At 34.2% G+C, this 13,432-nt stretch overlaps 1 protein-coding gene across 1 annotated transcript in view; it reads left to right on the top strand.

Moving 5' to 3' along the window:
• The window catches only part of CSMD3 (CUB and Sushi multiple domains 3), a gene marked incomplete at both ends in the record, with an annotated part of 827,299 nt that overhangs the window by 627,144 nt on the left and 186,723 nt on the right, over nt 1-13,432 (top strand). Inside the window, 2 exons of the mRNA XM_084229760.1 lie at nt 23-214; nt 9,762-9,900. Coding sequence (XP_084085886.1) covers nt 23-214; nt 9,762-9,900 — 331 coding nt within the window. The remainder of the gene's footprint in view (nt 1-22; nt 215-9,761; nt 9,901-13,432) is intronic.

Raw genomic sequence — 13,432 nt, forward strand, 5'->3', positions numbered from 1 at the left:
GATTGTTTCTGTCTTTTGATAGGTTCTGTTGCCACTGCATGCCGTGACCCAGGGGTTCCCATGAATGGGACTCGAAATGGGGATGGACGAGAACCTGGGGACACTGTTGTTTTTCAATGTGACCCAGGATATGAGCTTCAAGGAGAGGAAAGAATAACCTGCATTCAGGTAGAAAATCGATACTTCTGGCAGCCCAGCCCACCAGTCTGTATAGGTATGAATTAAAGAAAAACTAACATTTTATATAAGTATAAAAATATTTAAAAACTAATGTTGATATTAAGAATGACATTCTAGACTATATTTTATGTGGGTGTCTGAGATTTCAAATGTTGATAAAACTCAAAAAAATGTATAAGATGGAAAATAAATTATTTCATTTTCCCTGAGGAGTGGTTTGAAATTTCTCTAGATTCTCAATGTTTCTGAGAGTCTAGAAAATTTAAGAATCAAAGCTGTTGAAAAATCCCGATCTTATTTTATCTACATTTTAAATGTAATTATCTATTGCTTTTAAATTTTACTGTGGGTTCAGACCTGTGTTTAAAGAGTCTATATTGATGTTGCCTCTAGAATGTTTATTTATTTTAAGAAGATTGAAACTTATGTTTGAGTTTCAAAGCTTTTCTTTCCATTCATGTGTTACAAAAGCATAACAGTTTTAATTTTGATGATCTAAGGAATTGCAGCAGCTTGGTTCATACTTCCACCTGTCTGGCTTTTGTCTTCATACTTACTGAATCCCCAAGTTAGACTCTAGATTATATATATTATATATTATATATAATAATAAGATATATATTATTTATGCACTGGGTCTGAAAAAAACTTAGAAGGATGTATGAAAACAGTATGAAAGCCTGCTATATAACCTTAAATAAAACTCATTATTCCTTTAGACTTTATGTTAAACTACTTTAATCTAAAACCTCTTAGCTCAAGTGTGTTAGAGTTGATTTCATTGATAAGTCACACTATATTTTTACCTAAATATACTCTCTTCTCAATTATTTTTTATTTGTACATTTTCTGCCTGCCTGTACTATAAGCAATGTGAGGAAAGATCCCATATCTTGTTCATCATATTTCTTGTAATGTTGGGCCCTTGCAAATTTAGCATATTTGGAAGAAAAACCCTTATTTTTGCTCATCTAAATTTCATCTCATAAATGCGTTTTAACTGATTTTTTGGTTACATAGTAATAATCAAGAGTTGTTAGTACTTACCTCAGTAGTGAACAAACTTAGAACATTTAAATATTCAGATTTATCTTGTAATTTCTTGTGCAAGATCTACAAACTCAAATTCATTATTCATTCATTTTTTAAGCATTGAGGATTTAGCAGTACGTTACCTGTTCTTATGACCTTACTTTTCAATGAAATTAAAACTAAAATATCTGAATTTTTATATCACAGTTTCTCTAATTTATATGTTGGATTTTAAAGACAGTGCACAAAACAACATCTAAAGGCTCAAACCAGCTGGAGAGTAGATAGACAATTCTAGACTTCTCTAGAAAATGAGGCAGATGATACAGAAAAATGTATTAAAGAGATTTGAAAAAAAAAAAAGCACTGTCTATTCCAAATTTCCAGGTTATAAGGTAATTAAGAGAGCATTTGTCTCTTATTTATTTTGCTGAGGATGATCCCTTCCAGCTCCATCCATGTTACTGCAGATAGCATGAGTTTATCTTTTTGATTGCTGAGTAATATTCCATGGTGTATATGTACCACATCTTGTTGATCCAGTCATCTATTTTAGAAAACCTAAACAAGGGACCATGAAAAAGACTAATTGTAATAAAGTAAAAATCAAAATCAACCAGCAACAAGAAACTCTGGGCCAGAGGCACACTACAGGGATGGGGGAGGGAGTGGGATCAAAACAAAGGAGGGTGGGAATTCTGTGGGGACTATGACCAGGATGAAGATGCACACATTGTACAAAAATGAAAAGTGATGTAAAAATATATAAAATACTACTACTACTACTACTACTAATAATAATAATAATAATAATAATACTGCTACTACTAATAATAATAAAAGACAGCATTTCTCTGAATAAAGCAGTCATGATATTCAGGTCTACAAGAAAGTTGCTGCCCCAAAGTATGTTTCATGAGGGCTAGGGCATAGAAGAGTTTTAAATGGCTAAGCAGGAACAGAGCTTCAATTTAAATCAATTGTTTTGAAAATTCTGAATTGTTTGACAATTCTTCAGATTGAAAGCTAAAGTGTGGGGTCTGCTGTGCCAGTCTTCAGATAATCTTCTGTTTCTCTCTCAGTAACAAAATGCTCAGTGAGCACAAAATGAAGGAATGACTGGAATAACTTGAGCCAGTTCAAATTTAGTTGCCTCTCTTTACACATTATTTCTGTTTACATCTGTGTCACTCTTCATGTACCACTACGGGATTCCGAATGATCAAACATCAATTATTTTACAATCACCATAACTGCACTTATGAAAGCAGAGGAAAAATACCATTAAGAAAGCTTTTCAAAGGAAAGGAGGCTGAAACAATGTTTTATTTGTTTGTGTACTACTCAGTTAGCCTAAAATAATCCCTGTTAAATTAGATTGTCGGGCCTCCCCTTGTGGCGCGGTGGTTGAGCACTGGGCTGCGAAGCTGCCTGCAGCCTCTGCAGCGCCGTTTAGATCCCCAGCCGCTGGCGACGGTCCCACATGGCACGACAGACCTCCCCTGTCTCACCCGCTGCTCCCCTCAGCAGTGTATTTCATCAGTCTGCCTGTTCTGTTCCCCGCTTTGGCTCTGGTGAATTCTCTCACCCTCCCGCGCTTCTGACTGTACCCAGTGCTTGTATAAATATACAAATAAATCTTTTAAAATAAATAACTAACTAAATAAATTAGACTATCACATTCCAAGTAATTTGAATTGGAGTATTTTGTGAAAAGAATATATGAGTAAAGAGGAAATGATAGAACACCACAGACTTACTTTAAAACTTCTTGCTTTATAGTGATTCCTAGACCTAGTTAAAGGGTCTTGTCTGTTGGAATTACCAGAAAGGCTATATTATATCAAATGTTTTGCTGTTTAAAATCCTAAAATATTGAACAGCTTTATACTGAAATTCTAGGAAACACTAAAATCCCAAACATGAAAGATTAAAGAGATTTGAGATAAGCTGTTATAAAATTCCATTTGTAGACAAAACTTTAGCTAGCAAGTTCTAATTCTAGGAAAAAAGTTGAACACTAAATCTTACTTAAATTGAGCAGGTTGTAGAAAGTGTTGTTTTTTATTTTTTTTTTACGGATTATGGCACTGTGTATTATTTTTGGGTATGAGAAGATAGCTTGAGGAAAGGATATGCATTAGAGCTTCTCTAAGGAAGAAAATAACTTTGGGGAAAAAAGTCTGAAAAATTGCTAAGGCTGCAGAAAGCTTGACCTCTGAAACTGATAAGAAAGAACTCCATGATTGGAAATACTATGCCAAAGATTAAACCCTGAACTTTGTAGAAACTCCATAAGTCTATGTCTCAGACCCTGGAGCATAAAGCATTTTGCTTGCATGTAGAAGTAGTCAGCCTCATAGAAAATACCAAATAGAAAGACGTCATCTTTAAGAGGGTTAATAGAATTCATTCCAACATTGTCAGTGTGAAGATTGCTTTGACATTGCCAGAGAGAAAGTGGCACCACTCAATATCAAAGTAAATAAGAGAGACATTGGTGTGGGTGGGTTGCTGAGAAAAACAATAAACACAAATAAAACTGAATTGGAAAAAAATTAATAAGGCTGTAGAATACTAATCAATAGTTGATGCTCTTTTTATTGACTTGTAAGAGTCTGTACTTAGGATGACCATTAATGTCAGAATTCCAAAGAATTCTCATAATTTAATTCATAAATTATTTGATTTAAGGAGAAACGTATTTCAAATATTTTATATGATTTACATGCATAAAAATAAAAGCATATTTTCCAAATGCTATTTAATTTTCAAATGTTATTGAAAGTTTAATATATTTAAGGTAAAGAGAATTTTATTTACTCACTGAGTGTGTGAGACAAGCAGATGATGTCTTTGATTGTCTCAATAGCTTTTATACATTTTCAAAATTAGCTACAGCATGCTATGAAATATATTGAGAACATTTATTGGGAGACTTGATATTAATTTAAATTAAATATAAGCTTAATAGAATCAAATTAATATTAGAGAAACATGTCCAAGTAATAATATAATCAGAGAATATCCAGAAAGATAGATAAAAGTATATGTAATGGATTTTCCCCTGAACTCTCTGATAAAGATATACACGTATAATTTTATATATTGGTGAATGCATGTGAATAAAATTCCTAACATTAAAAAAGACTGATGTTCCCTGTGAAGAATAAGGAAAATTGAAACAAATTGCTTCTCCATATTATGTATAATCCCACCCCCTTACACCTGAAAAAAAAATCCCAAAGTTTGCTATTATTCATTTCTTTCATGCATACAGACACATATATATACACTGTTATTAGACATAACTTTTCAAATTCACATGATTTTAAAAGTTCCTAAAGCAAAATGTTATTATTTTTTATCATAACACATATTTTTAACATATATCATAGCACATAACACAGTTATAAATTAGATTATATGTTTATCCCTAGTCTTCTTTCCTATCTTCAGAATTAATACAAAGAGCCACTAGCAATTAACAAAGATTTATGGAATATATGCTATGAGCTGAGTCCTAGTTATAAAGTAACATAGAAGACAGTCTTTGATGAAGTTGAAAAAAGAACTTGGAATGATGACATTCTTTTTCCTCATCCTGCATTTCTCTCTAACCAATACAAATAAATATATACACACCTACATCCATCAATTTATGAATCCTATTATTAACTATGTAGTTTAAAAAAAGATTTATTTTATTAATTTATGCATACAAGAGCTGGGGTGTAGGCCAAAGGTGCAGTGCAGCGGGTGTTGAAGGTGAGAGGATTCACCAGAGACAGAGTGGGGAGCAGAACAGGTGGATTTACTGAAGTACACTGTTGAGGGGAGCAGCTTTTGACACAGGAGAGGTCTGCTGTGCTATATGGGTCAGCTCCCTGGCTGGGAATCGAAGTCATGCTGCAGTGGCTGCCAAAAGCTTCATAATGCTGAGACTTAACCCCTTGTGCCACAGGGAGGCCCAACTATGTACTTTTGTTAAGAAAGGAAAAAAATAAAGAAGACAGTGTCTTTAGTTTATACATTAATGCTGAATCAGACACCCAAATGGAATATATAAATAAAATATGGTAAGAGAAATGATAGTAGTATGCAGAGGTTATTATGGACAACAGAGTGGTTTGGAGAGAGCTGAACCATAGCCCAGTCTGGGGATTTCGAGGAAAAGTTCATGGAAGTAGTTATGAATCATGAAATATGAATAGAAGTTATATAAATGTTAAAGGGAAAAAAATGTTTCAGAGCAAATGAGTATCATGGGTAAAAGTACGGAAGTATAAGGAATTATAAGAAGTTTGCTAGTATTTGGGTGTAAATTATATCTAGACTGATAGTTGGAATTGAAAAACTTGTAAGGATTAAATTATAAAAGCTGTATTGAAGTTGAGGTGTTATCTTTTAGGCAATGTAAAACAATTTCAGAATATCATATGCATAGGTATAGAATGGTTAGATATTTCCATTGGGAAGATTAATAGGAAAGAACTAAATTACATTAGAGGCACAGAAAATAAGTAACCATTGAAATAAGAAGAGTGAGGTTGAAATATGTCAGGATCTATGAGATGTAGTCTTAGTAGTCTTAGTATATGTAGTCTTAGTCTTGATTAATTGGCTACAAGGATATAATGAAGAAAGGGGAAGTATCTTAGGTCTCTCTGCCTGGAGATATAAGTAAGTGGTAGTGCTAATCAAGTAATTTAGAAATATAGGAGGAGAAATAAATGTGAGTTGAAGTTTGGCTATGTTGGATATTCTGTGTTTGATTAACTATAGATTACTAGGTAGAGAAACCCGTAAGTGTGCTGTAGTGACTGGAGAAGATAGTCATCAGTGATGGTAAAGTAAAAAAAAAAAATTGAATATTGTCAGCAAAAATAATGTAATGGAGTGAACATTAAAGACAACTATGGAAGAGAATACCAACATTATAAGATGAAGGGAAAGAAGTACTTGGCAATAAAAGTGAATTCTGTACAAATATACTGGAAGAAAATGAGAAGTGGAATTCCAAAAATAAGGAGAATAAGGTTGTTAGAAGTTAATAGTTTGGAATGTATATAGATATGAAAAGAATGATAAAGACAGAAAAGTCTTCATTATATTAGTAAATAAAAAGTCATGTCATGGTGAGTGGAGAAGTGTTTGAATTGAGTAAAGGAAGACTGCGTGTGATAGCAGTGACTGGAGAGACATCGAGAGGTGAGAGATGGAAAATACCAATAAAGACATGAAGAGTCTTTACACAACAAGCAAGCAAGCATATCTTTCCAAATGTAATTTAAAATAAAAGTAATTCTAAACCTTAGGTTAAGCGTTCTCAGTATGAATACTTTAATGCTGCCTTTGAGATATGAGAAAACTTTTTTTTTTCCCAGTTGGTGATATGCTTTGCTAATCACATTAGTCTATCTACACCACATAAGTGAAGGAAAAGAATGAAATTACACCCCTTTGTGAGAAGACTTAGGTGTAGAATAAAAATCAGTAATTTGAAATAAGTCAAGACTTTTATTAAAAATTAATTATTTCAGGATGGGAGATTACGGTGATGGGGGAACTACACTACCATAAGATTTACAAGCATCTGGGCCTCCCCAGTGGCGCAGTGGTTGAGCGCTGGGTTGCGAAGCTGCCCGCGGCCTCTGTGGTGCCGGTTCGATCCCCGGCTGCTTCCCGGCCACCGGAGGAGGGTCCCACATGGCGCGCAGATCTCTCCTGCCGCCCGCTGCTCCCCTCAGCAGTGTACTTCGGTCCTTCTGCCTGCTCTGCTCCTACTCTGGCTCTGGTGAATTCTCTCACCCTCCCGCACTTCTGACTGTACCCAGTGCATGTATAAACAAAAAACAAACAAACAAATAAATAAATAAATAAAGCATGCCTCTATTTAAAAAAAAAAAAAAGATTTACAAGCATCTAAAAATTAGGCAAAGATGATTTTTCTTTCACAGAGAGTAGTTCACAAAGCAAGCTAGCAAAAAGTAGGCATAGGGAAGTGGGATGAAAGGACAGTCTGGTGGTAGTAGATCAGTGAGTGCTGATCCAGTCTGGCCCAAGGAAGTGTATTGTCATGGCACAAGGCTGAGGGTGGGGAAAAGTTCTGGGGCCTACAGGAATGAGAGAAACAACCACAGCTTGGTGACAAGCATTTTATTCCGACTGATCAGTGAGGAGAAGGATTTCAGCAAATTTTATGAGGTGAAGAATGGAAATTTGCAGGGAAAAGTGAGAGGTGAGAGGCTTATTTAAGTGATTCTTATGTGAGTCCTGTAGGGAAGGGTTGTTTCTCACAATAAACCATTAAACACAAATGAGTGAGGGGATTAACTATCAAATAAAATTCAGTGAAGGAGATAGATCATAGGGCACTTTGCTTTACTTTTAGGATGACAGAGAATTGAACACCTTGTGGACAAAGGGGAAGGAGCCTGAGAAAATAAGGGAGTTAATTGAACAAAGGTTCTTGAGAAGGAAGCTTATGTGACTAGGTTGAAGGTGTTATCTTGATTATCTAGGAAGAACCATTTATCTTCTAATTGTAGAGAATAATTTCAGGAGGCACTGACATTCGAAGCAAGACTACAGAAAGTTGAAATGGTTTACTTCTAAGCATTTGATAAAATATCACAAAAATGTACAGATGAGAAGGCAGTAGTAGTGAATAAATTCTGAACAACTAAATTTTCTCAGCAGAGTAGAGGCTGAGGTCATCAACTATTACTGAAGCACTGAGGCCAGGGTAGCAGAGAGGCATGGAGGAAACTGATAGTGGACATACATAATTTAGATGACAAAAATTGCCAAGATGTAATGAGGACTTTGCATATCTAGTCTCGACAGAAAGAGAAGAGATGGGAAAATATTGTCGGAACCAAAATTATCCTCCTTCCAAAACCAGTTTTGGGCTGTCAAAAGATACTGGTATGCCTTATAAAGAAATCATAAATTTGCTTGGGAAAAAAACCATGAATTTTAAAACTCAGATAAGGGAAGAATGCTGATGTTGGTAGCATTCGACCAAGGGAGCTTCTCAGTACCCTCAAACTTGCATATATTAAAGTCATTTGGCACAAAACAGCACATTCTTATTGTGGTGGAACATTAATAAAATTAGTGTGCACAGAGAGAGAAGAGAAGAAAGGGTAATAGTTTCCTATAAAATACCCAAAGTTACCTAATCCCTCATGGGCAAATGCTTACCCAAACAGTGTCAGCCCAAAGGGGACCACTGATGCCCAAAAACTTGCCACAAGTCTAAGGCACCTTCTGTCAGGGAACCAAAGAAAAGGGGTTTTGAAGCACATATCAGAAAGCTGGCGAGGGTGGGGGGGAGAAGATATGACAAATGGATAACAGCTGCCATTGTCAGCCTCCTCATGTGTGTCTTCCAAGCATCTCTATATGTTTCTTCCATGTGCCTCCTTATGTGTCATCTTCCCAGTAGTACTGGGCCACAAGTAAAGTAAAGCTCTTGCCCCTTCTTTTTTTCTTTCCTTTCTCCTTCTCATAGTTCACCTGCCTTCTGTGTCATATAGCTTCACCTGGCTATTCAGCTTTGCCCCTCATTGACTGAACAAAGCTTTTATGGAGATGTCTCTATTACAATATGTTGATTATGGGATCAAGACTACCATCATTCTTCCTGCCCCTCCCCTCATATGTGAACATGTGTGTGTGTGGATGTATGTGTTTGTATCTATATCTCACCAGGCCACTCTACCAATAGGGCCCTCCATACCTTCATTTCTTTAGTTTTTTTGAAGCCACCAATGGTGTATAATACATTATTTTCTAATCATAATTTACGTTTAACAGACTTTAACAATAATCCCCTAAAGAATCTGTTCTTTGAATTTTGCTGAGAATTTTTTTCAAGTATTACAGAAAACTTTGTTTGGAGCTGAAATAATAACTGTAGTAACTGCCTATTTTCATAAACTAGCAGGCAACTAGAATTTAGGATTTTTCTAACACTCATTATAAGAGTGTTTTATTGTAAAGTGCTCTAGTTTTATGCATACTTAGCCACAATCTTTATTTCAAAGTCTCTTCCTCCATAAATAATTTAAAAAGGTGCCAACGAGACATGAAAATAAACTAATTATCTCACATCCTATTGTAACAGTTATTATTAGAGGTTTTATTTTGCTTTACTTCATTGTCATATTTTTCTAGTTACCTTCATATTTTTCCTTAGTAACCATGGGGAAAGTATCTTTTCCCCTCTTCTTAATGTTTTTCTTTTACACTTGATCTTATCCAAAAGGCTGAGAAGCGATGATGTTTTTCTTTTATCAATATATAAAGCATAATATTAATAGAAAGGGGCAGATGTATGTCATTTTTTCTTATCTTTTAAAAAATGCCTGTATTTAATATTTTACTAGTCTTTCTGAAAGATGCAGAATTCAAGTAGCCATTACAATAAAAAAATCACAAAAATATCTTAAAATCTTTTAGAGAAGTGTTTTCACAAATGTTGATGGCTAGTAAATGTTACTAATTACTTAAGGGGTTTTGTTTTTTTGTTTAAATTAAAGCTCCTTGTGGAGGCAATTTAACAGGATCTTCAGGCTTTATTCTTTCGCCAAATTTCCCTCATCCATATCCCCATAGTAGGGATTGTGACTGGACTATCACTGTCAACACAGACTACGTTATATCCTTGGCATTTATCAGGTGAGTTCCTATTGATTTTCACGTTAAAAATATTTTTAGTCATTTGGCTTTAACATTTCCATGAGACAAAATTTTATATTTACAGAATTTCTAATTTCTAAACATGATGTTTGCTTTTGGTATTGCAGTACTAATATTTTGCAATTAACAGTTTACAAAGCCTGTTATAATATCATTGAAGCCAATGTAGTTTTTTTTTGTGTTTTTTTTTAAAGTGATTAAAATGGTAAATTTTATGTTAGGTATATTGTTGTACAATTTTTTTTGCATAGTTGATTGCATAGTTCAACCTATAAATCTTTGTAAGAATTTAAATCAATGATGATTTTCTTAAATATACTAATAGTGGTATCACTATCTCAAGTATATACTGAGAGTCTTTACTAGTTATACATAGCAATTAGAAGTTCATAATTTAGGTGATCTTCTCAAAACCAAAAGTGATGCCAATGTAGTTTTGAAGGCCAGTGGGTGAACTTCTTTGCCAGATTTAAGCTTAGAGGAAATATGTTAAAGGATAAAGGGTTTACTGACTCTCATGAATGTGATCTCTTTATAACCTTTTCTCTCTTGTTGCACTTACCATCACTGCTTCAAAAAATTTAGTTTTTCCTAAACTTCACGAACAAAGAATAAGTGCTTCAAGGACTTTTTATTCCATCTGTGTACTACAAAATCTCTTCTAAAGCATCTAAGCATCTAAATACCTCTACATGTAGCACCACCACTGGGCTTAGAAAGACTATCCTTTCTGGTTGTCTCACCAAGTGAAGCTGACAAAGAATCTGATGATCTTTTCTGTCTGATTTCTCAGTAGAACCTATCTTACAGTACAACTTTTCATGGAAGTGTTCCTAATTTGATTTGCAGTTTATAATTTTAATTGCAGATTTCACTTAGAACTGCAGTGGTGGAGAATGTGACTTTCTGTGGGAAGAAGGTGGTTGGGCTTGAGTTCCAGCTCTGCCATCTGTTACCTTGACTGTGTTATAATTTGAATGAAGCTGTGCTTCCTCACACGAGATAATAGCTCATCACAAATCATGGCCTGACTCTTACCTTTAAGAATTCAATTCAAATGTTAGATACCAGCCACTCAAAGAGTTCCTTAATAGAAATATTCCTAATCCTCATTGCCCAAGGTTGATATACCTAGGTCCTAGTAATATAAGTCCTCCTTCTTCCAGTGTGCTAAATCTGCCTGGTATTTATATATACATTTTCTAATATATCGGAGCCAGGTTTTAAAATAAACATTAAAGAAAAGATAATTTGCACTCATTAAAATTTGGAAAAATATAATTATATTCAATTTTTGCCATACTTTATAGTGATACATAGATAATTGGTAATAACAAAGCAACAATGATAATAATATTATTTATATGCCAGGACCTAGATTTAAGATACCATCCTGAGGTAAGCACTATAATTCTCATTTTTATAATTGAGGAATGTTTACAAATGTCAAGATAAAAGATACAGAGTTTAGTTTCTTATAAATTTATTCTATTTCCTAACTGGGTAACAGAAGGCTCTATTACATGAAGCACATGGCTTAAATTTAATTTTCAGCTGTGTCATTTATTAGGTGACTTTAGTGAGACAGCTGATGTTTCAGGACCTTAGTACACTCACTGGGAAAATGATAATTTTTTCTTTATACTGCAGGATTATTTACAAGACCAAGTAATATTTATAAAAGTACCTTGTAAAATAGAATGTATTATTAGAGTCAATGTCCTTCCAGTTTTTTTAGGAAAGTATTCTTACAGCTAAGATTCTAAAATTCCCTGAAAAACTCTTTTTGCTTTATTCATTTTCAAAATGTTACAAATGACTATTACAAAGCATTAATTTAAGCTCAAAGTAGAAATTAAAAATAAATGTACTGAATCTATTGTTAAAATAGGCATCTGGCACTTTAAAGATAGCGCACACCATGTATCATGTATAAAGCACTGTTTCTAGTACTTATTCCAAAAATAAGACAAGTAAAACAGTTGCATTTTTCATCAAATCTTAATGAGGGAAGACATGGAGACCAGCAAGATTGTGTTTCTCCTATAACAAGGTTAATAATGAGGTATTATTAGGGCCTGGCTCTTTGTTTTCTGAGATGGTAATTATAGCAACAGTTATCAAAACTCAGGCCTCCTACCCACTGGAAAATTTTAAGAGTAATTAATTGAATTAGTCTTTTGAAGCTACTGATAAAATTAAAACAAAATATTATAGTATGACAGTCCCCTAAATTTCTCACATTACAGGGATCCTGTATATGAAAAAATTGGGAACATCAACATTATTCCAGTCTTCTCCACTAACACACAAGTAAACTAAAGTAGCTGGATTCTTCCCCCATGTGCATGCACGCATAAAGGAATAGAATTGTGGAAAATTAACCTCTGTAAACCCAGTAGATTTGAGAATAATATCTTTCACCTAACAAATCTCTTGTTTCAGGGCAGTCAAAGATGGTAAAAATAGTTCCTTTGTTGATGGATGTTTAACAAGAGCTTTACTGCTCTTATTTTATATTTTGAACTTGACTGTTTTTAACAGACCAAGTGAGTGCATGCTTTTCTCTGCCACAGTAAGAGTTAGGCAATACAGATATAAATTAATTGCACATCTGCTTTTTAAATAGGTGGGTTCTATAATCAACTAAGGTATAATTCTAATACTTTAAAAAGGCTGTTAATATCAGTTTATTGTGAAAATTTTATATTAAAGCATTGATTTGAATAATTTACAGGATAAAATGCCCTTATTCATAGATTATCTAATTGTATTTATCCTGCATTAATTTCTATAAGAAAAAAATACATTTACTCTCAAGAAAAAGGATTCTTTTTCCTTGAATCTTTTAAGGAGAATTTAATTTTAAAACAACAATAAAATTTGAAGTTCAAGCAAATATTATAATTGATATAGTTTCCATTTTCTTGATGCAAAATATCTGGATAAAATTTAAAAAGTTATATATTATTCCCCACATTTTACCTTTACAAAGGAACTTATATGAGGATATGTCGCTAATACAGACAGAAGTAAGTAAGAAGCAAGGCGTGAACTGTCACTCTAAATCCTATACCTGGGCCTCCCCAGTGGTATAAGGGGTGAAGCTATCCACAGCCTTTACAGCATGAGTTTGATACCTGGCCTGCCAGGTTGCTACCCACACTGAGCAGGGGACCTCTCCTGTCCTGCCCACTGCTCCCCTCAGCAGTGTATTTCAGTCAATCTGACTGTTCTGCTCCCCACTCTGTCTCTGGTGAATCCTCTCCCCCCTCACACCTCTGGCCTATACCCCATTTCTTGTACGCATAAATAAATGAATCTCTAAAAATAAATCCTATGCCTTCTCACAGGTAACCTGCCTGTCATTTTTGTTTCCTACACTATAAGAATTTAGATGTATTTGAAAATATCAAATGTATTTCCTCCTTTCTACTGTTAATAATCATATTTAGTGTATTGTTGCTGGGCAAATTTTCAAATGTGTATACTTTGATAGGTTGTGCTGTTA

The sequence above is a fragment of the Talpa europaea genome (genome assembly GCF_964194135.1).
Source record: "Talpa europaea genome assembly, chromosome: 3".
Taxonomy (NCBI): domain Eukaryota; kingdom Metazoa; phylum Chordata; class Mammalia; order Eulipotyphla; family Talpidae; genus Talpa; species Talpa europaea.